This window comes from Macaca thibetana, chromosome 10, assembly GCF_024542745.1.
Source record: "Macaca thibetana thibetana isolate TM-01 chromosome 10, ASM2454274v1, whole genome shotgun sequence".
NCBI classification, from domain to species: domain Eukaryota; kingdom Metazoa; phylum Chordata; class Mammalia; order Primates; family Cercopithecidae; genus Macaca; species Macaca thibetana.
The window spans coordinates 33,425,952-33,450,830 of NC_065587.1; the positions used below are offsets into that span (position 1 = coordinate 33,425,952).

Here is a 24,879-nt window from a genome sequence, read left to right on the forward strand (position 1 = left end):
TGTGCTTCCCGACAGAAGCTCTTTCCTGCTTTGACTGCCACGTGGTTAGCATTGGTGGCTGGTGCATTTGGGGTGCTCAGTAAACATTTCTGGTATAAATGATTAGTCGCCCACATTGGCCTTACCACAAGCCACGATTCATGTATGACATTTCTGTTTTTGATATCAGCATCCATGTAGAAGCCAGTGGGTTAAATATAACCAGGCAGAATTGAAGGATGGAGTTGGAAATGCAGAGCGTCAAGCCAGCACCCACCACCACACAGGTTGTCACTGGTGGTTGTTGGGATGTGAACAGAGTTGGGCCTTTGTCTTGGCCTCTCTGGGTATTACTTACTTACTTACTTACTTACTTATTTTTTTTTTTTTTTAATTTTTTTTTATTTTATTTTATTTTATTTTTTTTTTTGAGACGGAGTCTGGCTCTGTCGCCCAGGCTGGAGTGCAGTGGCGCGATCTCGGCTCACTGCAAGCTCCGCCTCCCGGGTTCACGCCATTCTCCTGCCTCAGCCTCCCGAGTAGCTGGGACTACAGGCGCCCACAACCGCGCCCGGCTAATTTTTTGTATTTTTAGTAGAGACGGGGTTTCACCGTGGTCTCGATCTCCTGACCTTGTGATCCGCCTGCCTCGGCCTCCCAAAGTGCTGGGATTACAGGCGTGAGCCGCCGCGCCCGGCCTACTTATTTATTTTTTAGAGAGAGGGTCTCACTCACCCAGGCTGGGGTGCAGTGGTGCAATCACGGCTCTCTGCAGCCTTGACCTCCTGGGCTCAATCAGTCCTCCCACCGTAGCCTCCTGAGTAGCTGGGACTGTAGATACTCACGCTACCACACCCAGCTAACTTTTGTAGAGACAGGGTCTCACTGCATTGCCCAGGCTGCTCTCAAACTCTTGGAATCCAGCAGTCCTCTCACCCTGGCCTCCCGAAGTGCTGGGATCACAGGTGTGAGCCCCTGCACCTCCGAGCTTTCTGACCATATCCTCACCAATCCTTGCGAGCAAGGCACTCAAGCTTCTTGTCCCCCCGTCTCAGGGCTATGGCTCTTGGATTTTGAGTACCAGAAGGACTAGAGTAGGCCCTGCCTGCCTGTCAGATGACCATGGAGGCTCAGTGTGCGGGCTCATCTGCTGGCTTGTTTTTCCAGCTGCCCAGGTGTCTTGATGCAGTGTGCAAAGGTGAAGAGTCTTGGTCGGAGAGAACGTGGGAATATAGAAGGACAAGTACAGGGCCGGGCGCGGTGGCTCAAGCCTGTAATCCCAGCACTTTGGGAGGCCGAGGCGGGCGGATCACGAGGTCAGGAGATCGAGACCATCCTGGCTAACACGGTGAAACCCCGTCTCTACTAAAAAAATACAAAAAACTAGCCGGGCGAGGTGGCGGGCGCCTGTAGTCCCAGCTATTCGGGAGGCTGAGGCAGGAGAATGGCGGGAACCCGGGAGGCGGCGCTTGCAGTGAGCTGAGATCCGGCCACTGCACTCCAGCCTGGGCGACAGACCAAGACTCTGTCTCAAAAAAAAAAAAAAAAAGAAGGACAAGTACAGAGAAGGGGACCTGCCCTACGGCTGGCCACTTTTTCCCCCACCCTGTCGGCCGTTCTACCCCACACTGGGTCCTGGGTCCATGAGAGGCAGGGCTTGGAGTGAGGTGCTCAGGTGCGCTCTGGGACAGGTGGTAGTGTAGGGGGCACCCCGACTGAGGAATGCCAGGCCTGGATTCAGGTCCTGCCTTCACTGTCTCCCCAGGCACAGACAAAACAGCCTCTACTTACCCTCTCAGGGCCTCTTCAGAAGACGAGGCAGGAAGGGACATCGGGCCTCCCTTCCGCGTGTGACATTCTGATCAGGGTCTGTGGGACTGCTCTTCCTTGAGCTGCCTGAGACGCCAGCATTTGTTAGATTTGCCTGGAGCCCGTGTTGGCCTTAAAGAGGGCAAGCTCTGAGTTCAGAGTGGGCAAGAAGTTTTGGCTTCTTTTCCAGGCTCTGCCACACTTAAATCCTTTGAGCCTCAGAACCCTCATTTGAATTTGCCCCTCCCAGCAGCCACACCTGGCCGGTGTGAGGATGAGGATCATGTGGGTGGTGCGTGCGAGGGCCCCTTGAAACCAGAGAGTGCCGTCCGTGCTCATCTCACGCACCGCACTGGACAGGCCTCCCTCCCTGGTGGTGTACTGTTGCTGTTTGAAATTTGGTGACAGGCACTGCCTGCCCGCCACGGGTCAAGCGAGTGGCACTAAACAGCCAACCCCAGGTCACACGTCCAAAGGAAGTGCTGCTTCAGAGGGAAGGATGGAGCAGATGTGCCCACGAGTGTTGGGTACTCAGCAGAGTGCTACAGGGAGGAGGGGTCCTCTGACCAGGACCCGCTCACTGCTCGGGAGCTCGGGAGGGGTGGCCGGCGTCCAGGGCTCGCATGAGTGCTTTGAGAAGTGGTAAATTGTAGCACCTGTTAGCAACAGATGGAAACCCGTTACCCTGACGTTAAGAAAAACCAAAAAACTTCCATTTGCCATAAGCTTGACAGCATCTTTGTTCTTAGAATCAGTGAACCAAATCTTCTGTTTCTTACATTCCCCTAAAAGGCAAAGCATTTCCTATAACCCCCCACCCCGGCCCCATGCACGCTTAGGTCGGGTTCCAGTCGGGTGGAACTCCCCTTGTTTGATTGGTTTTTCCCTTCCACTTCTTCTTTTGAAAATTGTATTGAGGCCGGGCGCGGTGGCTCAAGCCTGTAATCCCAGCACTTTGGGAGGCCAAGATGGGCGGATCACGAGGTCAGGAGATCGAGACCATCCTGGCTAACACGGTGAAACCCCGTTTCTACTAAAAAATACAAAAAACTAGCCGGGCGCGGTGGCGGGCGCCTGTAGTCCCAACTACTCGGGAGGCTGAGGCAGGAGAATGGCGTGAACCCGGGAGGCGGAGCTTGCAGTGAGCTGAGATCCGGCCACTGCACTCCAGCCTGGGCGGCAGAGCGAGACTCCGTCTCAAAAAAAAAAAAAAAAAAAAAAAGAAAATTGTATTGATAGGGCGTTTTTTCTGGTTATAAAAGTAGCCTCGTTCGTTGTGGAAGTGGTGGAGCGTACAGGGAAGTCCGAAGGTAATCAGTGCGGCGTGGACTCACCGCCACTGACACGCGCTTCCGCCTCTTGCTAGGAGAAAGCCTTTTTGGTTTCTTTAAATGCTTGCTTTACCTGATGCTCCCTTTCCCTAATTTCATTTCGTAATTTCTGTTCCCAGTACTCTGTTATATTGTCCTCTGTATTGGGAAGGGCGTATGCGGATGTGGCCTACAGAAAAACAGCTGAAAGCTGTATTTTGTGCTGTCCAGAAAGCAGAAACACATGTTGTAATGTATACCCGTGCAGGCGCCTGCCCCTTCCTTTTGGATATGTTGTGGACGTGTATCACATGGGCGCTGTTCCACTCCACAGCGTGGCCTATTCACCTGTGACACCAGTCGCAGGAGGTGGCAGGGAGTGTGCACGGACGTATTTGATGGGATTCATCCAGGTGTTCCAAGCCTCAACGCAGACTACACTTTGCAGCCGAGGTTGACTGTAGGTTGGCTGTAAGGCAGAGAATATTGTTGCGGAAAGAAACCCTCCCTCGCACCCATGCGTTGGGCTGGCTGTGCCGTGTGTATTGAGCGCACTGGGTACAGTCAGCATTTCACACGCATGCACGCTGTCCCTGGCTTTGCTTTCGAAGTTGTACCCAATAGCAGATTCAGTGTGCCCACAGCACTGTGCACCACACTGGAAGGGTTCAAAGGGAGAAAACACCTGTACTCATGCAGCGGCACCGCAGAGGGGCCTCCCAGCCAGCCGTTTGTCCTGTTGGCCTTCTGTTGAGTCAAGGCCATTTCTTCAACCCTGTTCTCTGTAAACCACACACTGCCCTCCCCGTGAGCCGAGGCCCCGTGTCTTCCTGGGCTCTGTTGTCCCTGTGTGTGCTCTGTGGTTCTGTGATGGTCCCTTGCCAAACTCCTCTCCCTCGTCCTTGAGTAGGCATGAGACCCCAGATCTAGAGATGTGTGTGCACACTGGCTCTCGGTGCCCCGCCAGCACTCCTCCCAGCATCGTTCCTGTGAGTTTCGGCATGTCCTGTCAGCCCACCCCTTTGGTCTCACAGTCCAGAGTGTGGCAGCCCCCAGCTGCAGCGTGAGGTCCCCGCACAGCCATAGAAGGACCAGAAGGAAGAAGGGGGTGGCTGGCTCTCCCCGTGCCTGGGGGAGAGAGGGGACAGTGACACGGACGGGTGGAAGTCACCTGTGTGTGTGTACGTTTCCCCAAAATTGTTCTGGCTCAGAATTGGAAGCAGCGCCGGTGTGAGCGTCCTGGAGGCCCATCGCAGGATGGGGTGCTGCCCCCACAGACTCAGAGGCCCCCCTTGCCCTGCACTTGTCAAGGCCAGCTTTGCCTGAAGCACATACCTGTGGTGACATCTTAGAGGATTCCATGTGGGTCTGGGAGGTGACCCCAGGTTGTCACTTGCAAGCCTGGAAGCCGTGTTGGCCACTTACCGAATGCAGCCTGTCTGAGAGCCAGGCAGACCTATCCAGGGGCTTCGAGGAGGGGGCCCAAGGCCCCAGAGGCCACTGTATGACAACCCAGATGCCACTGCCCTCCTGATAAGGAGTAGAGGCGGGAGGGCCCTGTGGCCCGACTGCTGCCATCATGTAGGGAACACGTCATCCCTCTTGGAGGAACTCACACCGCTGCTCTGAGCCCACGCCCCGTCTGTGATGCTGCCCGGAGCTGGGTCTGCTCTCGTTCAGTTCCATGCTGAAAAAAGGACTTAATTCATTTGTAGACTTTGTTTCCCTTGTTTCTGCTTCTCCATTTCTTGTATTTTTTTCTTTTCCTCCTGTTGTTCCTTTCTCACTTTTTATGCTTTTTGTCCTCTGCTTGTTTTTATTCCACCTTCTCCCTGTCCCTCTCCACTTCCAAATTCCTGCTCCTCTTCTCCTCTTCCTTCTTGTCTTTCTCCGTCTCCTCCTCCTCTTCCTTGTTTGGTCCTTTTGAAGTTGAGCCCAGTGGCGGGACTCCACGACGTAGACCTCTCTCCTTCTGCCCTTGCTGTGTCCAGGAAGGTAACGTAACCTCGCCAACCCCATCCCCGCTACCTCGGAGGGGGTGTAGCCACAGTAGTCAAACACAGAGCCAGAACCCACCTACCTCTCTCTTTCTCTCTCTCTCTCTCTCTCTCTCTGACCCTCAATGGTCCTGTTACAAAATGTCATGAGTCTGTGGCAGTTTCTAAAGGTACAGTATCCCTTTGACTGTCTATGGGGAGGACCAGGGTGCAGAGTGAAGCCAGAGAGCCTCCAGGTCTGGGCCCTTCAGGGCTGCAGCATTGGCTGGCCTTTCATGGCTGGGGCCTTTAAGTCTCAGATCCAGATAGAGGGGCAGGGAAGCAGGTGAGGAGCCTCCCGCCTGCGTGCAGTGATTTGGATGGGAGCGTCAAGGAATACTGTCCTTACAAAGACTGGTCTACACAAGCGCCCTCGGGCCCCTTTCCAAACCACCACTGAAAGCAAACCTCTCTACCTCGTGTCTTGCCGAGTGTGTGTTTTTTAAGTTTGTCTGATTTGAAGTCTGTTGTGGTGATAAGATTGTCGTTGAAAGGCATGTGGGGGGTGTGGCCATGACTAACCCTGCTAACTCTTACCTGCCATCCACAGCGCTCACCCGACTCTCGCCCACACACCACAGCCCCTGCCTGGCGGCCGTGGGCGAGCTCGCCGTAGCTAGTGAGCGCTGTCCGCACGTCTCCGGTGGCATTTTCTGTGTCTTCGCGGGGAGGTGGGCAGCGGGAGAGTCTCCCTGGTGCCGCCGCGGCCGGGCGCACTGGACAGCTTGCATGCCGGGGCCCCTCCTCCACGGCTGTGTGGGCACATTGTGCAGAGACGCTCCGAAAGCAGTGCATGGAACTGAGTGGGGACTGGCTTAAAAGCCAAGACCCAAGCCTATTGGATTGGGTGAGGAGAGCGCTGGTCCCCTGACCCTCAGGCAGGCACTCCACAGTCGCGGGCTGGACAGGCCGGGGGGTTTCGTCCTTCAGATGAGGCTCAGGGGCAGGAACCCCCTTGGGAGCAGAACCGCATGGGCACTAGGGCACGGTACAGACACTAACCCCTGCTTGTTGAACATAGTGCATTTCTGCCTCCTCGGTGTGGCCACTGGGTAGAGACTAACTGCCTAGCAGACACCACTGCAGATAAGAGATGTGTCTGTGTACCACGTGCCAGAAAGGCGGCTAGCAGTGAGGGAGGGCTCGGGCTGTGGCTGGCCCTTCAGAGGCTGTGTTCCTCACACTCCTGGGCTTGTCTTAACTGGCCTAGAACACACCCTGCCAAGCGACGCAGGGAGTGCAGGGGCCTCTGAAAGATGTCCCCGTCTAGTGCCCCTTAACCTGAGGCCCACGGATGGGTCGCAGGAAGCCCAGGAGCAGCCTGGAACTCTGCATCAAATGGTTTGCTCTGCACACATAATCATTTTTCTAGGAAGAGAGTCCCTAGCTTTTATGAGATTCTCAAAGTGGTTTGTAATCCAAAAATATTGAAGAGCCACTGACACAGCATGTATTTTAGGCGGGACCACACTTTTACCATGAACTTCCGTGCTCCAAGGAAAAGGACCTTGTTCCCTCCTTGGGTGGCCTGGTCCTTTGGAGACTTCCTCCTTCTGTCCTCCTGCCACAGTGAAGCCAGCGGTCAGGCCACCCCGGGGGAGGTTTGGTATGGGCACCTGTTGGTTCAGGCAGCCTGAGCTAGCAGGCAGCCACCAGCCACAGGCATTCTATTGGATGGACCAGGGCAGGGCGTGGCCACCTCCTTCCATCCCCAGGGGCTGCTAGTGTTTCTCTGCTCTTGGTGAGAAACCCGGTGGCCATCCTGAGATCCCTACGTCGACCACGAGGGATCCCGCGGGAGGCATCCGGAAGCTTGATAGGCCACAAGTTAAGGGGTGGTTTCTTCTCTGCCTGGTCAGGAGGTAAACAAATGACAAGGCATCTATTCTGGTAGCCCCTGGAGAGGGGAGTGGCCCAAGAAAGAGCTGAGTTAATGAGCATGACCTGAGGGCAAGGTGCAGTTTACAAATTCACTTTGCATTGTTTCCGAGAGTGGTTTCCTCCAAGGAGACCTAGCACATGGCAAGTGCTAAATAAACATTGAGTGGGAAGAAAGAGGGAAAGCGACAGAAGTCATCCTAGGAGAGCACTGGGAGCAGGAGAGGCAGAAACCAGCCCCGGGGAGGGCAAGGTCCCCACTGGCGAGGTCGCTGACGGGGGAGCAGGGATGGCAGGACACGGGGAAGCGCAGGCCCCAGGGAGGGGGCGCCGGGGCGCCAGGGCTGCAGGCAAACCTTGGGCCTGGCTTGGGAGTGGAAGTTCCGGCAGCATCTTGCTCGGCCCTCTTTGCACATTTGCCCCGTGTGATTCCTGCGGGCCAGGGTGGGCACGGCACTCCCTGCACCCGACACGAATGTTCCCTCGGCAGGCATGGGCAAGAAGGACGACCCCAAGCTGATGCAGGAGTGGTTCAAGCTAGTGCAGGAGAAGAACGCCATGGTGCGCTACGAGTCGGAGCTGATGATCTTGTGAGTGGCCTTGGGTAGGGGGTGTCGGTGCCATGCTTGTCACAGCAGGCATGGAGGTCCTTCCGGATTTGGGGGTGAGGGGTGGTCCCCAGTCACTGTGGCTTATCTCCCTCCTGCCCTCCCTCCTCAGTGCCCGGGAGCTGGAGCTGGAAGACCGGCAGAGCCGACTGCAGCAGGAGCTCCGGGAACGCATGGCAGTGGAAGGTGAGTGGGGTGAGGCACCCATGGAGCCCAGGGTGGGTGCCACCTCCAGGCCCCTCACCTCATGCCTTCTTCTCCTTCAAGATCACCTTAAGACTGAGGAGGAGCTGTCTGAAGAGAAGCAGATTCTCAATGAGATGCTGGAGGTGGTGGAGCAGAGAGACTCACTGGTGGCGCTGCTGGAGGAGCAGCGGCTCCGGGAGAGAGAGGAGGACAAGGACCTGGAGGCTGCCATGCTGTCCAAGGGCTTCAGCCTTAACTGGTCCTGAGCTTACACCCAACGCTCCATTTTCTGTTGGCATCCGCCTGGCCGGGTAGTGGCCTCCAAACCACCTGGAGCCACGATCTGAGGAGGCCTGGCACCTCCTTGGAGTTTACGCTCAGATGCCCGTGTGCTGCTTGGAAAGTGGTCGAGTCCCGCGTGCAGTGGGGAGCCCCAGGGGACAGTGGTTATCTGAGATGGCGCCACCTCCTGGGAGGAGGCCCACCTGGACCTGCCGCTCAGAGGAGGAGCACGGTGCGTATGGCATGACGCAGGGGACCACCCCGCACGCCCCCTGAGGATGTGCCGGCTGTGCCCCTTTCTTCCACTGGCACATTTGGTAAGAGAGGGAAGCTGCTCCCGTCAGAGCCACAGTGCGCCACCACAGCCTGCGAGGGGCACTGTCTTCTTCATGCTCCCTGGAGCACCACCAAAGAGACGTACACAGTACCCCACGAAAGCAGGGTGCGATTGAGACCCGGGATGGGGAGGTGTCCAGTCATGCCCACCCCAGCATCACAGGAGACATGGAGGTGTGGGCAGGCTCCGGAATTGATTATGCAAATTAGGAGGACGCAGGCGGGATCCACTCTCCCGCCAAACACCACACACTGGACCCTAAGTGGCCAAATGCCGGGGCCTCTCACTGGCTGCGGCCTGAGGCCTGTGGGTTGCTGCATTTTGCTTGTAGTTCACCACCATTTTGACACTGGAAAATGCTGACTTTGGGGGACAGGATGAGGCCCTACATTCTGCGCCCCCAGTTGGCAGACAGGCATTGTCCCTGTTCCACACCGATGTCGGGGCAGGAGGTGGCCTCTTCCTCGGTGTCTTTCCTGTGTTTGCACATTGAAATGAAGCTGACAACCTGGCAGGACGCTCAGCCGCTTCAAACCCTTTTTGTCAATTAACTTATTTTTTTAATACTTGAAAAGAAGTAACTTGGTTTGTATATCTTTACTAGAGACACTGATCACTTGATGCCCGGGTGCGGGAGCCACAGCGGCGTCTGCCGCGTCCCACGCAGCCTGGTCCGGGGCTGCCCGGCGCTCACCACGTGCATCTATTTATTAGCCTTTCTCTTCGTATCACTGGCCTGGCTGGCATCAGGGAGCTGCCCAGGACCCCCGCTGGGTCCTGCTCACAGCTTTCTGTCCCCTCCTGCACCTGGTGCCTGCCTCACCCTGGTCTGGACCGCTCACGTGATGAGGGGGCATCTCCGTTCTGTTTTGGACCAAGCTAACAGCAGAGCTGCCACTCTCACCCTCCCGATGAGAATTCTGGCTCTGCAGAACTCACCCTTCTCTCAGTTTGGGTGCCAGGGCATCACCTTCCTCCACACGCGTGTTAAAGAAGGTTTCAGGATGGGCCCTCGTCCACACTGGCCAAGAGGGCGCAGGGTGGGACCCTGGAATCGTGGCTGGTGAATTCCCTCCTCCCAGCCTAAGATTCACCCAGACGGAAACGCGAGAGCTGTAGTGGATGCTGGGATGCAGGCTGGCCTCTCTCGAGCAGATAAGAGACTCCTGCCCTCCCTCCCTCCCAAGGGCGACGAGCACCTGCCTTGTGCCGGATCTTCATGGGGCCATAAAGGGTGGCAAGCCCCGAATCACTAGCTCCTATAGCCAAACCGTTCCTTTCTCACGGTTCTGCACCAGCCTGGCTGTGTACAGCTCATCAAGCCACTGAGCTAATCGGGGGTAGGGTGCTTGTCCATCAAAGCAGTTAGCACATAGTCCAGCCAGGAGCCCCCCGGGCTAGACCCACCTGCCCCTCGGGGTGCTCCAGCCGCCTGCCGCCTCCCTGGGCTGGGGCCAGCTGGGAGCAGAGGCCTGGCGCCTCCAAGGCATCCCGTAGCGGAGCAGGCCGAGGGGCCGTGCTGACCTTGGGCTTTCCATGGGAACCACACTGTGCCTCAACTTGAACATTCATCCCAACTGCAAAGGAGCAAAGAACCTGTGTCATCCCTGTCCGGAAGCTGCCATCTCTCTCCCATGCACATCCAGGAAGTACGCTGCTAGTGGCCGCCATAGCTCTGATTCTCCTCCACCTGCTCTCACGTGAGGCAAAGGTCTCCTTTTCTCTTTACTTAAAAAAGGGGAGAGGAGGGTTCCTAGATTCCATCTTCAAACCCCAGTCTTCCCATCAAATTGGATGTGGGAAAAGACCTTCACTGCGGTGTGGCCTGTCCCAGACCTCTCCTATCGAAGGCCACAAAACCAGTCCAGGCCCGGCAGAGCCGCCTTTGGCCCTTGTAGCTCCTGCTGGCCCCACAACGGGGAAGCAGTTTGCAAAGTGGCTCGGAAGGAGTGTGGCCTAGGAATCTGCTACAAGTGGCCGGGTGTAGCAGGAGAGCCCAGCGTCCCCTCCTGGTCCCAGTCAGCCTTAACACTGTGGCATCCTCCGCAGCACACACAGTGGCCTGCAGTCTGGAAAGCGGACCCGAGCCTTTGCAGAGAGGCACCATGGAGCCGCAGGCCCGCACAGCAGCCCCAGCCTCCCACTCCTGACTGTGAGGACATCGGTTCTAGGAGAGCACTTTCTTTAAAGCTCCCATTTTGTAACCACTCGTTTGCAGTTGACTTGAGTATTCTGGTGACTTGCTGCGTAAAGCGATCTCCAGGCAGGTTTTCTTCCCAAGAGTTAAGTCTTCCCTTGAAGGCAGGGAAGCAGGATGGATACACATGTATCATACACATAAAGTACCAGGCGCAGGAGCAGCCCAAACTCGAGGCTGACTAAACTGGAGGCTGCACTGTGGAGGTCTGCATGCAGCCTCCCTGGAGGGCAGGGAGGGGGTGCCCCCGCCCCTGGGCTTGAGGGTGCCACTCCCCGTGGGCTTCCAGGCCTGCCCAGGTGATGCCTTCAGGCCTTTGCCCCTGGCGGCCATCCTCAGGCCAATTTTGACCAGCAATGATAGACTCTTCTTAACCCTTTCAAAAAAATTTTTTCAGTGGGACAGGAAGGAGAGTTAAAAAACATTTTTTTAAAGGTGGTAACATCTGACCCATGAAGGGTATGGGTCTGTTTTACGCTAAATAAACGTTTTTCAAAGAAATAGTGTGTTTCTTACGTCATTGTACTGTATTTTTCAGGTGGATGGTGTAGGTGCAAAGTATTATACATCTAGCTTTTGCCTGGGTGTGTGCAAGACTGTTCAAAGAATGCATCTTTTTTTTTTAAGTTTGTGCTTTTTTTAGTCCTCCATAATATCCTGGCTCAGCCACCAACTGCTGTCACTTGAGTAAATGTCTTAGGCAGCCAAGTTGGAGAAGCAGCCACTCTTCACACAAAGCCCCAGTAGCCTCTGGAAGAGAAGTGGGCTCTTCAAATTGGAGATACTCCAAGTCAGGGCGATGCTGTGGTCCTGGCAGCCCTCCTTCCAGCCCTGCCTGGCTCTGTCCTACAGCACAGCTGACCCAGGAGCCCATGGCATGCATGGGGTCTGCAGCACCCACGCCGAAACCTTTCAGATGTTTCAACAATCCTGAGGTCACTCAGTAGGGTCCCTCCTCTTTAGCCTGAAAATTGTCCCCAGGAGATGACAGGGAGCAGGAGGCCAGTTCCTCTTTGTTCTGAGAAGCCTCCGAGGCACCTCCAGCTCTCTCTCTAACCCCTCCCTTGGTGTGTTGCATTGTTGGGAGCATGGCTGGCCCCTGACAATCCAGAGGCACCGTGCAGGGAGAGAAAGACCGCAGTGGCTGTGTGCACACCAGCCGCATCGCCCGCAGGCCGGCTGGAAGTCACGCGTGGAAGCTGGCTCCCAGTCCTTGTAGCTTCGTTCCCACCGATTCCAGAACAAAGGCCTGGCCGGGACACATGTGGGCATGTCGGGTAGGACAGAGAACAGAAATGAATGAGCAGCTCAAAGTGCATATCCTGTGGCCCTAGAGGACATCCTGTGCGAAGAGAGCTGGGTCACTTGCCTGCTGGGAAAGGAAATGGGGCTTGGTAGTCACCTGACCCCCAGGCTCTCGTTCCTCAGAAGGGCTTGCTTGTCGGAGCTGCACCAGGCAGGCTTGAGCTGCAGTTCACGGCCACCTCAGGTAGCAGGAAACGATGAGTGTTACTTTAGAGAGGACACCAGAAAGGAAGGCTGCTGGGCCAGGCCAGTGCCACTGTCAGAAGCACACGAAAAGGTCACACGCTGTGGCACACGCCTGTAATACCAGCACTTGGAGAGGCCGAGGCAGGCAGATCACCTGAGGTCAGGAGTTCAAGACCAGCCTTGCCAATATGACGAAACCCCGTCTTTACTAAAAATACAAAAATTAGCTGGGTGCGGTGGCACACGCCTGTTATCCCAGTTACTGGGGAGCCTGAGGCAAGAGAATTGCTTGAACCTGGGAGGTGGAGGTTGCAGTGAGCCAAGATTGTGCCACTGCACCCTGGGCGACAGTGAGACTCTGTCAAAAAAAAAAAAAATGTATAGGCTTTATCATTTTTTAATTTTAAAAATTATTTTAAAACAACACATAAGATGCTCTTCTTTCATGAACCGCCACATCTAACAGCTCCAGTGTCCCTCCTGAACCCTGAATCCTCACACAGTCCCGTCTTAACAATCAGCCAAAAATGATGACGGGACAAGACGTGCCATTTTATTCCATTTTATAAGCTGGCCACACTGGCCCATGTACTAGACCCTCTCCACTTCGTGACCCCTGCTCGGATGACCCTCCCCAGTGATGCCCAGTGAGGAGGGTGAGAGGCCATACTACCCAAACACTGGTTGGGGACTGGAGCCACCTGCCACACAGCCCAGGAGCCTGTGAGACCAGGCCCATGGCCCCTTCAACAGCCTGTGGCTGCTCGGCTTCACCAGGAGCTTTTTCAGCAGCCCCCTTGTGTGCCCCCTGCCCCAAGCAAGGTCTTCCTGCAGCTGGGGCTTTGCTGGGGAAGGTGGACTCCAGTTGCTGTGGGTAGGCCACGTGTGCTCCACCCACAGCCCCTTTTCTGCCCGCGTGGCCTCCAAGCCACAGAGGGCACATCCAGTACTGAAGCAGGCTGGGTTCCAGCCGTGGGGGCCAGGGCGGGGTGGCCCAGGACTAGGTGGACGGGGCTGAGGGCCTCCCTGCACAGTCAACACCTAGACTGTGGTGAGGCTGCCAGCACTGAGTGGTCCTCAAGCCAGGGGCAGCATCCTCCGGACCCGGTGGGTGCGTGTGGAGCCACCTCGCGCAGCTGTGTGACACGAGACCGACTGCAGCTGCTGGTGTCTGCCCACCTGCAAGAGGGCGGCAGGGAGCACAAGTTAGGTGAGCACCAGCTCAGGGTCCTGGCGGGATATGTTCCTGTCTCTTCCCCCAGCGTCAGCCTGGTCACATCGCTCACCTGGCCGGTACCTCGAGTTCCTTCCACCAACTTGGGACTGGTGACCAACTTAGGATGAGGAAGCACATAGGAAGGCTGGAGGTTGTGGAGTCGGGGCCCATGCAGATGCATAGATGCCTCGTGATGAGAGAACCCTATGGCCGGGCGCAGTGGCTCAAGCCTGTAATCCCAGCACTTTAGGAGGCCGAGACGGGCGGATCACGATGTCAGGAGATCGAGACCATCCTGGTTAACACGGTGAAACCCCATCTCTACTAAAAAATACAAAAAACTAGCTGGGCAAGGTGGCGGGCGCCTGTAGTCCCAGCTACTCGGGAGGCTGAGGCAGGAGAATGGCGTGAACCCGGGAGGTGGAGCTTGCAGTGAGCTGAGATCTGGCCACTGCACTCCAGCCTGGGCGACAGAGCTAGACTCCGTCTCAAAAAAAAAAAAAAAAAAAGAGAGAACCCTAGGAGGACTCGGGAGGCAGCCCCCTGCAGCTCCAGGCCAGCCCCCCTGTTTCACGAACTTGCTGGGCCCCCTGTGGAGTCAGTGTTCCCAGAGTGTTCGGCCAGCCCTGTTGCCTCCAGCCACCCCTCCATCCAGGCAGCAGGTCAGAGCTGCTGTCCCAGCAGCAGCTCCAGGGACAGGCCATGGGTCCCTGAGTCTTCACAGGGCCATCATCAAGGATGAGGATTTGTCCAGATGGATGCTGGAGTGTCAGCGCTGAGGGACTGCTCAACCCACAGGCGCCAGGTCCAGCAGGCGAGAGGAGCCTCTCAGTGGCCAGCCCCCATGAGTGTCCTCTCCTGCCTTTTCCTTTTTTTTTTTTTTTTTTTTTTTTTTTTGAGACAGAGTTTTGATCTTGTTGCCCAGGTTGGAGTGTAATGGCGCGATCTCGGCTCACCACAACCTCCACCTCCCGGGTTCAAGTGATTCTCCTGCCTCAGCCCCCTGAGTAGCTGAGATTACAGGCATGAGCCACCATGCCCGGCTGATTTTGTATTTTCAGTAGAGGGGAGGTTTATCCACGTTGGTCAGGCTGGTCTTGAACTCCCGACCTCAGGTGATCCGCCCACCTCAGCCTCCCAGAGTGCTAGGACTATGGGCATGAGCCACTGCACCCGGCCCAAACCTGCCTCTCTAGCCCCTGGTTGTCTCCCCAGAAAACTGGCTGCCAGGTCTTTCTTGGGAGAAAAGGAGAAAGAGGCACCTGGCAGCCAGCAGCTCCCCTTCCCTGGAGGGTCTTACTTCTTTTACAAATGTTTTTAGAGGCCGGGCGCGGTGGCTCACACCTGTAATCCCAGCACTTTGGGAGGCCGAGGCAGGTGGATCACGAGGTCAGGTGATCGAGGCCATCCTGGCTAACACGGTGAAACCCCATCTCTACTAAAAAAAATACAAAAAACATTAGCCGGGCGCGGTGGCGGGCGCCTGTAGTCCCAGCTACTCAGGAGGCTGAGGCAGGAGAATGGCGTGAACCCGGGAGGCAGAGCTTGCAGTGAGCGACAGAGAGACTCCACCTCAAAAAATAAAAATGTTTTTAGAGAATGAAATACCTTTCAAAAATGTATCTCGGACCAAACTTGTTCCCTCGGGGGGCTGGGATGTGCCCACGACCAGGGCTCTGGGACGCCTTCCGCCCAGAGGCCCAGCACAGGGACCACCTCCCCAGTCAGGCCACTTCAGCTGGCAGCTCCTGCGGGTCCCGGCTCCTCCACGGCCAGTCATTCCCGACCGCCCCCGCCCTCTGTGTCTGTAGCTACTGAGGTGCCGCTGCTGGCTGGTAAGAGAATTCTTCCTGTCCTTCCCCTGGTTGTAGCCATGTATTTTGATAAGAAAAGACAAGCAGGAAAATTGTCTTTTTCCCCAAGCTTCTTGCCCACGTCAAGGGCAGGCCTGCTCCACCAGCATCTGCCAGTGCTTTTTTTTTTTTTTTTTTTTTTTTTTTTTTGAGACGGAGTCTCGCTCTGTCACCCAGGCTGGAGTGCAGTGGCCGGATCACAGCTCACTGCAAGCTCCGCCTCCCGGGTTTACGCCATTCTCCTGCCTCAGCCTCCCGAGCAGCTGGGACTACAGGCGCCCGCTACCTCGCCCGGCTAGTTTTTTGTATTTTTTAGTAGAGATGGGGTTTCACTGTGTTAGCCAGGATGGCTGCCAGTGCTTTTTCATCTCAGAGCGATCGCATGTGGCTAATGGGAGGGATCGCTGCTGTTGGAGAGGGTGGGATGGGAGGAGTCTCAGAATCAAGATGCAGGGCAGGATCAGGGATGGAAAATCAGAAACTCACTTATTTCAAGCCAGGATTGTGATAAGAAGGACTTCGGTGAACAGCCCTAGGGCGAGGCCCACAAGCAGAAGCAATCCGATGGCACCAAAGAGAGCACCAGCCCCCAGAACCCTGCAGAGCCCCGAGCGAGGGGGGAAGGCCTGCTGGCGTTCCCAGGCACGGGCATCCTATCCCTGGCCCCAGGGAGGGTGTCATCTCTGCTCCCACCAGGTCAACGTTTGGAAGAGGGTGAAGAACTTCGTGCATGAGACAAGGGGCATGAGAACAAGGTCCACTCCTAGCCTCCTCCCCCCAGCACCATCCTCTCCTCCTCCCTGGAGAGTTCTCCAAGGCCCTGGGGAGAACTAAAGCACAGTCACGCTCTTGGCAAGGCACTGTGGCAACAGAGCACGTAGGCGTAAGCACGCGCAGTGGAGAGGAGATTCGGTGTAGAGAAAGAGATTAAGCAGGGCTAAGGCAGTTATAAACGTCATAATTTTGATGCATTTTCAGGTGCCAAAGAATCGCTCTTGGCTTTGAGAGCTGGATGGTGAGCTCGGCTGGGGCTGGGAGCCAGTGGCACGTGTACTATTGAAGCTGGCTTTCCCACACAGGGCCTGGGGTGGCAGCACCCCACTCGGGGAAGTCCTCAGGGTGGATCCACCATTCAAAACTTTTGATCCAACGTTCAAAACTGAGATACAGGCTAAGGATCCCTAATGCAGGATTGCCTTTGAGCATCATGTCGGCAAAGATTCCAAAATGTGAAAAATTGAAACATCTCTGGTCCCAAGCATTCTAGATAAAGGGATACGCACCCACCTGCAGCCCCTCCTTTCTCCATCAGCATCTCTAAAGATGATCCCAAGAGCCTTCCTCCCTCTCTCCAGGAAGATCCTTTACTGGAGGCCACATGCCTGTGAGAACCAAGCGCTAGACCAGACCTCTGCCTGGCTGGCTGATGCTGGACGTGGCTCTCCAAGCCAGTTTCTACCTTTGAACCAGGAAAAGAACATCCATTTCTCTGCCCCGTAAACAGATCCTAGACGCTGTGAACTTTGGGTTTTGTGGGGTGCTGAGCCATCCCTCTGTGGCTGCCTGAGTTGGTCCCATACAGGCGTCCCTTCCCTGAAGGCTGATCCGGCCCTGCCCATGGCACGCGTGGGAGCAGCTCCTGCCCAGGCCAATGGCCGGAAATGCCACAGTGGCTCCTCTGGCTGGAGGAGGATGACACCTGGGCCTCATGCAGTTTGTAGGAAAGGAAGGATGCCACGGGGTCAGATCGCATGTGGGGGAGATTTGGTACAGAAACTAACACAGGAATTAAGGTGGCAGAAACGTCACGTAAGGTGAGGCGTGTGTCTCCTGGCCTCTCATCTATCTCAGGTCTGAACTTCGCATAGCATGAGGCTGCAGTGCTGAGACTCAGCCCCTCCCCGGGGGGCCCACAGCCTACGCCACTCACTCTGCACGTGGCATTCTTGGTTTCTGCATCTTTGAGCAGAATGCTAGACACATTGGTTTACCCTCTGCTCAATATCCCTTTAACAAATCACCATGCAAAACATTCCAGCCGGGTACAGCTCCCCCGACGCCGGGACCCCATACCGGGTCCTCCACTCCCTTCCCTCTGCCGGGTTTGATTTGACCAATATCCAGAGTTCACTTCAGAAAGGGCAGGGTGAGAGGAAGGATAGCATGGGGGTCCCTGGCCTGCGCCAACCCTGGGGCAGACGCCAGAGGGTCCAGCCCCCCCTGGGAAATCCTGCTTGCCCTGCCCCAGCACCCATTCTGAGCCACAGCCAGACTCTGGGAGGGCCGTGCTCAGAGTTTTCCAGCCCCTGGGCCTCAGGAGTGAGCCCTCCAAAAGTTGGTGGCGAGGGCTCACTAGCAGCTGAAGGCTGTTGGCATTAGATAGAGCAGTCCCAGGGAAAAGGCTGCTTGAAGCAATATGGGAAACCCCAGACTGGTCTTTCTGCAAAAGCTGAGTCACGCCAGCCTCCCAGAGCTTCTGCGGGGCCACACCCGCCCCAGCACGGGGGCTGGGGAATCCCTGGGGTCTACTTGCTGCTCCGCTCGGTGGGTGGGACTGGTCTTCACCATGGCGGTGAACATGATTTGCACCCCCCTCCACCCCACCCTGCCCGGCTCTGGTCCTGCATCTTGCCATCTCTCCCTTCTCCTCCAGCAAGACTCCTGCCCTCACAACCCACCGGCCCTTTAAGTCCCAGCGCCTGGGAAAGGCACCTCCTGGGCAGGGAGCCACACAGCCAGGCACCACCAGCCGGGCCCTGCTCTAGGCTGTCAGGGCACAGAGCTGAGTCTAGGCAGAGAGGGGAGCTCTGTGGTCGGTGCTAACTTGGCCAGGAGCCACCAGCCCCTGTGCTGTGGCCATTTGATGTTGGCAGAGCCCTGGGCCATCCCTGCAGCCCCAGTTCCTGGGGTACTAACTGCAGGCAGGGCTCTGTGCCCCTGGCCTCCCTGCCACGCGATGGTGTGCGTTCACTCTGATTTTCCACCCCAGGTCTCGGGCAGGCATTGTCGCTTTCTGTCCCAGAGATGAGGGGAATAGGGTGGCCAGGAAGAAGGAAATCCTTCACTCCAGCAATCAGATTCCCACCAGTACTGGGGCGGGCTCCAGTTCAGGGACCACGAGGCACCATGGAGCCCATGGGCTTGTTCCCAGGGGAGCAGAGGCCTTGTGCAGACCTCGCCTCCTGCGGTGTGGGGGGATGAGATGCCTGGAGGGGCAGGAGGGAGAAATGGCCCACTTGGTAACAGACATTACCGCGTGTCAGCCCTGGCCAGCAGGGTACAGACCAGCTCTGCCCCTGCCTCCCCAGCCCTGTCCTCAGCCCAGGAGGACACTGGCCCCTCCACCCCTCATTCCTTCTGCTTCCGAGAGCACCTGAGCTTCAGTGAGAGCACAGCGGCCCGGCCGGGGAACGAGCGGCACCTGGAGCAAGCCCACCATCAAGAAGAGCGTGGAAGTGTCCGGGGCGGATGGTCGGAGTAGGGGCTTCGGGGCAGGGGGAGGCGGTGGGGGCAGCTGGCGGGGAGGGGTGAAGTTCCAAGGGTGCACTGAGAAGGGGGCTGGGGCGGAAGGGGAAAAGGGCAGTGTGTGGCAGCCCCTCTGCTCTTATCTTTCTCCCCATGCCCCTTGGGAGCCGCCATCCAGCCCCTGGCCTGAAGCACCCACAGGGAGTCCATCCACCCCACTCCCAGCAAATGGAGCTGCTAGGGGCCTCCGACCGCACTGCCGGCTAATCACGAGCCACGCTTCCTGAGTGCGTGCTGGGTGCCTAAGACCTCGCGTTTCACGTATTCACAGCCCGCCTCTGAGGAATGTACTATCATCTCCTTAATGACAGGACATCGGGGCCCAAGAAACTTGCTCTGGGGCCTCAGGAGAGGGGGAGCTGGCGGCCAGCTTTTCTGGGGGCAGCCCTTGCCAGTTACAGCCATGAAACTCGTCAGGGATAGAGCTGAGAAAACAAACTCTGAAGGCTGAGCTCTTAACCACCAAGCTAGAGGCCTCCCCCGGTCCTGTTGACCTCCGCCTGGGAGGCCGCCCAGACCCCCGTGCCCATGCTCCCTCTGCCCTCCAGATGCACAAATGCTTGTGGTCAGAACCACGCCCTGCTCTTCAGTGCACTAGTGTCCCTTATAGAGTTCTCTGTCCTGACTTCTGCCCCGTCACTTGGGAGTGAGTTCTGTGCACTGTCTCTCTGTCTTCACCCAGGGATGTGAAGGGCTGATGACTGCAGAGATGCTGGATGCGACAGCATCAGTCTCGGCACTCTTGGGAGGAGACCCTCAGAGGAAAGCCGGGACCCCGTCAGACTGAGCTAGCAATACACCAGGCCCGGAGCTCCCAGTCTGTTACTGCAGCGTGCCTGCAGAAAGCGTCTGCCATCAAGATGATGGTGGACGTCTTCTTTCTCCAGGTGCTGCTGCTACTGCTTTGGAGCCCTGGGAACGCTGCAATCTCCTTCCACAGACAATGTGCTCTCCAGGTGCGTGGAGTGCCTCAGCCAACAGGCTTGGGCTGCAGCCACAGAGGCCACGTGCTCCAGGCACTGAGCCAGCGGTATGGGGGTCTGTCCCTTGCTCCTGCGACAGCATCCTTGGCCCTGAGCGGCTGTTGGTGTGGCAGCAGGGCCCTATCAGATCTGCTTCACAGCTGACCAGTTCTCCTTCCCTCTCTCCCCTCCCAGGGGTCCGATCCCCACTGTGACCTGAAGGCTGTCCCTGTCCAATCCCGCCCCTTCCTCTTGGGTATCACCTCCCACCCAGCTTTCTCTCAGCATCTGCTTGCCTGAGGATGGAAACTGACACTCTGTCCTGTGCTGAGTAATACCAAGAGGAAACCCAGAGGACTTTTCTTTTTTGTTTGTTTGTTTTCATTTTAGAAACAGGGCCTCACTCTGTTGCCCAGGCTGGAGTGCACAGACAGGATCACAACTCAGCACAGCCTCAACCTCCCGAGGTCAAGTCATCCTCCCACCTCAGCCTCCTGAGGAGCTGGGACCACAGGCACACACCACCATGCCTGGCTAATTTTTTTATCTTTTTTATTTTTTGTAGAGATGAACATCTCACTGAGTTGCCCAGGCTGGTCTTGAACTCCCGGTGGCCCAGTCTGGTCTTGAACTCCCAAAGGACTTTTGAACAAAAATGCCCAAACTCATTGTTCACCATGGAAATGCAAAACCAAAATAACACCGAGGTATCGTTTTATACTATTAGACCGGCAAAGCTTTGGAGGCTAGATCCTGCCCGGTGTTGGCGGGGATGCAGCAGGGTGGCCAGCAAGCCCTGCTGTGGGATTCAAGTGTACCGCCGGGAAGACCTCACCACAGGCCCAGCTTAGACAGGAGCTCTGTCCGTACGGTTCGGTCCCCAGATCTCTCTCTAAGGAAACCCTCATTTAGGCTCAGAGCGCCATGTTTGAGGATATGAGAGTGGTTTGTCATGGCGACAAGTTGGAGGTCACTGGGATTCCATATTTTGGGAAGCAGGTGGGCGAAATGCAGGGCTGCCACAGTGGGGACCCCAGGGCACCGGAGCCACATGTGCAGCAACGTGGGGCGACCCAGGATGGAGCTGGGTGGAGAAAACGTGCCAGCTCACATCTCAGTTAAAACACGCACATGACAACAGCACACTCGCCCCTGAGACTGCACAGGAGCCAGTCCGTGGCGCGGAGGGAGCCAGCAGTGCTGTCTCATTCGCCTTCCGCAGTCCAGCTTCCAGCCCTGCGCTGTCCTCACACGAGAGTCCCTCAGGTGTGCGGAAACCTCGACTCTGCACACCCCGCCTTGGACACCTACAGCGCAAACAGGGACCCTCCCAGAGCTGTCCCCAAGCCCCTCCCCTGGCCTGTGTGTGGGTGTCTGAGTTGGTGGAGGCCAGCCCCAGGCTCTGCTTCCCTGTGAACCAGGGTCTGGGCCGAGTCTGACCTGGAGGCCCGGGGCCGGGGCCAGAGCCGGAGAGGTCACATCATTCCAGGAGTTCGGAAGGACCCAACAGCTCCCCTGAAGCTGGCTGTGACCTGGGCCTGTCAGAAGCAGCCTGAGAGGAGGGTCGCAAGTGACCCAGACCTGGGAAGGAGGGAAAGGTTTGAATTTTGCAAAACAAAACAAAACAAAACAAAAAACCTTTGCCCTTTTCCCTTGACCATGGGGGGACAAGATGGGCGCGAGGCCTCCCGACCATGAGAGGAAGGCCACCTGGCGAAGCTGCAGTCCCAGCATTATCTGTATGTTAAATTGATGTTTTAAATCCCAGTTGCATATCCAGGTAATTGAAGAATAAATAACAAGCACGGGGGGCTGGTGATGGGCTGGGCCAGATTCTCTGCAACCCCCTTTCCAAACCTCTGGTTCCGTGAGGACCAAAAATGACCACCTCAGACTATTCCAGAAACAGCCTGGGGATTCTGAAAGTTTCCCAGAACACAGGCAGTGAAAGGGAGAGAAGCTCAGCCCTTCCGGTGGGGCCGGGTGGCTCAGAGCAGGAGGCAATGCAGATCCGGGGGCGCCACGGCCGAGTACCACAGACTGGAGGCTTGCACAGGAGAAGCGGGTTTCCTCACGATTCTGAGCGGGAAGGCAGAGCTACATGCGCAGGCAGGGCTGGGCTCCCCAGACGCCTCTCTCCCTGGCTTGGAGACAATGTGTTGTTCTCCCCGGGCCCTTTCCTGTGCGGGTGCCCACGTCCCCATCAGGACACCAGTCAGATAGGAGCAGGGCCATCCAGTGACCTCACTTAACCTTAATCACCTCCGGAAAGTCCCTATCTCCAAGCACAGTCACATTCTGAGGTCCTGGGGGTCAGGGCTTCAACTTACGAATTTTGAGAGCACTCAAGTCAGCCCATAACAGTGGACTTTGAAATAATCTTTTAGGAACTGGACTCCCCGAGAATGCTTTAGAAAATGCCAGCCTCGTTCTGTTGCAAAGGGGGAACTGAGGAAGAGGGGGCTGAGTTTTCACAGGGGGAGGAGCCCAGTGGCAGGAAGTGACAGTGAGAAACTGCAGCAAAAAGCAGAACCAAAGGCCAAAGGTGACTATGTGGTCGCCAGTTCGCCTTCCCCGTCAAACCTTGCTGGGTTTGGTGTTTCATTTTCATTTTCAAAAACACCATTCAGGCCAAATGCAGTGGTTCATGCCTATAATCCCAGCACTTTGGGAGGCCGAGGTGGGAGGATTGCTTGAGCCCAGGAGTTGAAGACCAGCCTGGGCAACACAGCAAGACCCTGTCTCAAAAAAAAAAAAAAAGGCCAGGTGCAGTGGCTCATACCTGTAGTCCCAGCACTCTGGGAGGCCGAGGCAGGCAGATCACCTGAGGTCAGGAGTTCGAGACCAGCCTGGCCAACATGGTGAAACCCCATCTCTACTAAAACTACAAAAATTAGCCAGTCATGTTGGTGGGTGCCTGTAATCTCTGCTATTCGGGAGGCTGAGGGTGAAGAATCACCTGAACCCAGGAGGCGGAGGTTGCAGTGAGCAGAAATCGTGCCATTGTACTCCAGCATGGGCGACAGAGCTAGACTCCGTCTTAAAAAAAAAAAAAAAAAAAAAAACCCAGGCGTGGTTGTGCACGCCTGTAGTCCCAGATAATTGGGAGGCTGAGGCATGAGGATCACTCGAGCCTGGGAGGTCAAGGCTGCAGTGAGCTGTGATTGCACCACTGCACTCCAGTATGGGTGACAGAGCTAGATCCTGTTTTAAAAAAATAAAGTCATCATTCTGTCATGTATGTGTATATGGTTTCATGTGTTAATTAAGGTATAATTTTACATACAGTAAAACTCACCATTCTTAGTGCAGAGTTCTCACAAAAGTGTACAATTGTGTGGCATCCACCACAATCCCTACATAGAAGAATCCCATCACGCCCGGAATTTCCCTGGGCCCTTCCATAGCCCCCCAGTCCCTCACCCCCTGAATTGTTTTCTGACACCCCGCCACCCTTTCTTTTTGAAGTGGTTGTTTTGCAGGAAACATCACCTTCTCTCATTTTACAAATACTGCAGATAGATTTTGAAGCCCAAAGCATCATAGAGGCAGCAAATCAGGACAGGAAGGATTGAGGTGGGGGACTCTACCCTGACTGTAAGAAGCACTTGAGAGACCTGCAAAAAGCAAACAGGAGAGGCAGAGACTGGGAGCGCCAGTTGGTACAGGTCCTGCCCTGCATGACAGGGCCAGTGGCCCCCACAGTGATTAGGATAAAATCCAACTGCTCACCCAGGCTGCTGGAGCCTCCCTGCCTTCAGGCCGCCCCACTGGCCCCTTGCCCACTGTGCCCCACTGTCCAAGCGCTCGCCTGCCCTGGGAGGGACCCCTGCAGCTTCCTGTGCCCAGGTGCACGTACCTCTCTTTTCCCATCTGGGCGCCTGCTGACTTTGCACCATGAATTTGAACACCACCCTGCAGATGACCTGGCCTCAGCCCATGAAGTTTCCCTTTCGTCCTCTGCAGGGCACCAGCCCCTAACGCCGTCTGACCGTTTCCCTGCTCACAGGATCTTCCATTTGCTTAACCCCGGAAGTGCGAAGCCTGAGTGAGGAGCGTGCAGGAAACAAGCCCCTGTCCTCGTGGAGGCTACATTCCGAGAGGGGAGGCAGGCAACACACACACAAACGACCCCATAGTATGTCATGCTGCGATGCCGGCTGTGGAGGAAAATGAAGTGAGGCCCGGGGAAAGCCAGAGGCCATGGGGAGTAGGAGCAGGGACGGGGCAGAATTTGCTTAGAGCAGGGCAGGTCATGTCGGACTCTGCGGGCCACTGAAAGGAACTTGGCTTTTATTGGGAGGATGTTAAAGGGTGAGTGACATCCTCTGACCTTTTATAAAAGAAGCAAGAGTCTAGAGAGCCCAGGTAGAAGTGAGGGCAGCAGGTGGAGGCCCCACAGCAGGCTCAGGGAGTGAGCCCACGCCAGGGCGTGGAGCAACTGGAGGCTCCAACAGGGCTGGTGGGAGTGCCGAACGGTGTGCATCACCTTGGAAAGCAGGCAGTTTCTAATACCATGAAGCTCGTCCAGCCCTATGTTTCGCAGTTCCAGTCCTAGGTATCACACTCAAGAGAAGTGAAGACGCCCACAAATGGCTCTGCAGCAGCGCTGTCCGTGAGAGCTGCATCTGGGGATGCATGAATTGGCCTGTCATTCCAGCATTTTGGGAGGCCGGGGCGGGAGCATCGCTGGAGCCCGGAGTTCGAGACCAACCTGACGCCTCCAGAGGTGGAGACACCTCCCCCCCCACCCCCGCCTCCACCTCTACAAAAAACTGAAAAAGAAATTAGCTGGGTGTGGTGGTATGCGCCTGCAGTCCCAGCATTATCTATATGTTAAACTTCTGTTTTTAATCAGAGTTGCATATCCAAATAATTAAAGAATAACAAGCACAGAGACTAGTGAGGGGCTGGGCCAGATTTTCTACAACCCACATGGCTTCACCCATTTTCCAAACCCCTGGTTTCGTGAGGACCGAGAATGACCATCCCATACTATTCCAGAAACAGCCTGGGGATTCTGAATGTTTCCCGGAGAGTCATTAGGAATTATCCCAGCGGCGCTGGAGTTAAGTGGCTAACTTAAAGTTGGACGACACTGTCTGGAACAGTCGCGTAAGGGATAAGGGTGGAAACTCCGGTACTCACTGCGCTGCTGGCTCCCCGCCCCTCTCCACCGCCCCGCGCGGGCGCGGGCTCCCCGTGTCCCC

General features: G+C 56.3%; 2 protein-coding genes and 1 long non-coding RNA gene across 13 annotated transcripts in view; 2 read left to right on the forward strand and 1 right to left on the reverse strand.

Annotated features, from left to right (window-relative positions):
- The window catches only part of MICAL3 (microtubule associated monooxygenase, calponin and LIM domain containing 3), a 232,758-nt gene extending 221,639 nt beyond the window's left edge, over positions 1 to 11,119 (forward strand). For 6 of the 11 annotated variants that reach the window (XM_050746011.1, XM_050746013.1, XM_050746016.1 and 3 more), the window contains 4 exons: positions 5,028 to 5,093; positions 7,503 to 7,602; positions 7,733 to 7,806; positions 7,888 to 11,119. In XM_050746011.1, the coding sequence (XP_050601968.1) occupies positions 5,028 to 5,093; positions 7,503 to 7,602; positions 7,733 to 7,806; positions 7,888 to 8,072 (425 nt within the window). In that variant the 3' untranslated portion in view covers positions 8,073 to 11,119. The remainder of the gene's footprint in view (positions 1 to 5,027; positions 5,094 to 7,502; positions 7,603 to 7,732; positions 7,807 to 7,887) is intronic. The other 5 variants (XM_050746022.1, XM_050746012.1, XM_050746015.1 and 2 more) reach the window with 1 other exon arrangement.
- Positions 10,220 to 11,119, forward strand: LOC126929728 (uncharacterized). Its single transcript, XM_050746347.1, has one exon. The coding sequence runs from the start codon at positions 10,220 to 10,222 to the stop codon at positions 10,805 to 10,807; it is 588 nt and encodes a 195-aa protein (XP_050602304.1). The 3' UTR covers positions 10,808 to 11,119.
- Positions 11,120 to 23,124: 12,005 nt separating this feature from the next.
- LOC126929798 (uncharacterized) lies at positions 23,125 to 24,872 on the reverse strand. The gene is made up of 3 exons (XR_007717275.1): positions 24,818 to 24,872; positions 23,529 to 24,297; positions 23,125 to 23,286 (listed from the first exon to the last, which is right to left on the reverse strand). It is a non-coding gene; the product is annotated as an uncharacterized LOC126929798 (long non-coding RNA).
- Between the last annotated feature and the right edge of the window lie 7 nt (positions 24,873 to 24,879).